Below are 381 nucleotides of genomic sequence, written 5' to 3' on the forward strand. Positions count from 1 at the left end.
ATCACCGGCATAAATCATTACTCGAACTCCATCTTCGAGGAGTCCACTAATTGTGTAGTTAAAGTTCTTAGACCAGTCAATGTTGAACATTTTGCTAGCATCAAAAACGCAAGATTTCCAAACAGTAGGGCGGACACCAAGTGACTTCTGAACATTCTCACGGTTCATAAAAGCGGGTATGGCATCAAATTTGTAGCAAAGTGTTGCGTTGCATTTTCTTCGGATATCATAAGTACTTATTTTTGTCAAAGTGAAAAGATTAGTCACAGGATCGCATGTCACACGAGACAACTTACACAAATACTGCGATGATGAAGCGCCAGCGTTGCACGCGTTGATCACTTTCTGGCAAGCGGGCACCATACTGTTCATGGAGTCATA

General features: G+C 42.0%; 1 pseudogene across 1 annotated transcript in view; it reads right to left on the reverse strand.

The window, feature by feature from the left end:
• The window catches only part of TEOVI_000372700:pseudogene, a 1,298-nt pseudogene continuing 917 nt past the window's right edge, over nt 1-381 (reverse strand). The window contains exon 2 of the mRNA in view: nt 1-297. Coding sequence covers nt 1-297 — 297 coding nt within the window. The remainder of the gene's footprint in view (nt 298-381) is intronic.

This window comes from Trypanosoma equiperdum, assembly GCF_001457755.1.
Source record: "Trypanosoma equiperdum strain OVI genome assembly, contig: ctg_803, whole genome shotgun sequence".
Lineage (NCBI taxonomy): Eukaryota > Euglenozoa > Kinetoplastea > Trypanosomatida > Trypanosomatidae > Trypanosoma > Trypanosoma equiperdum.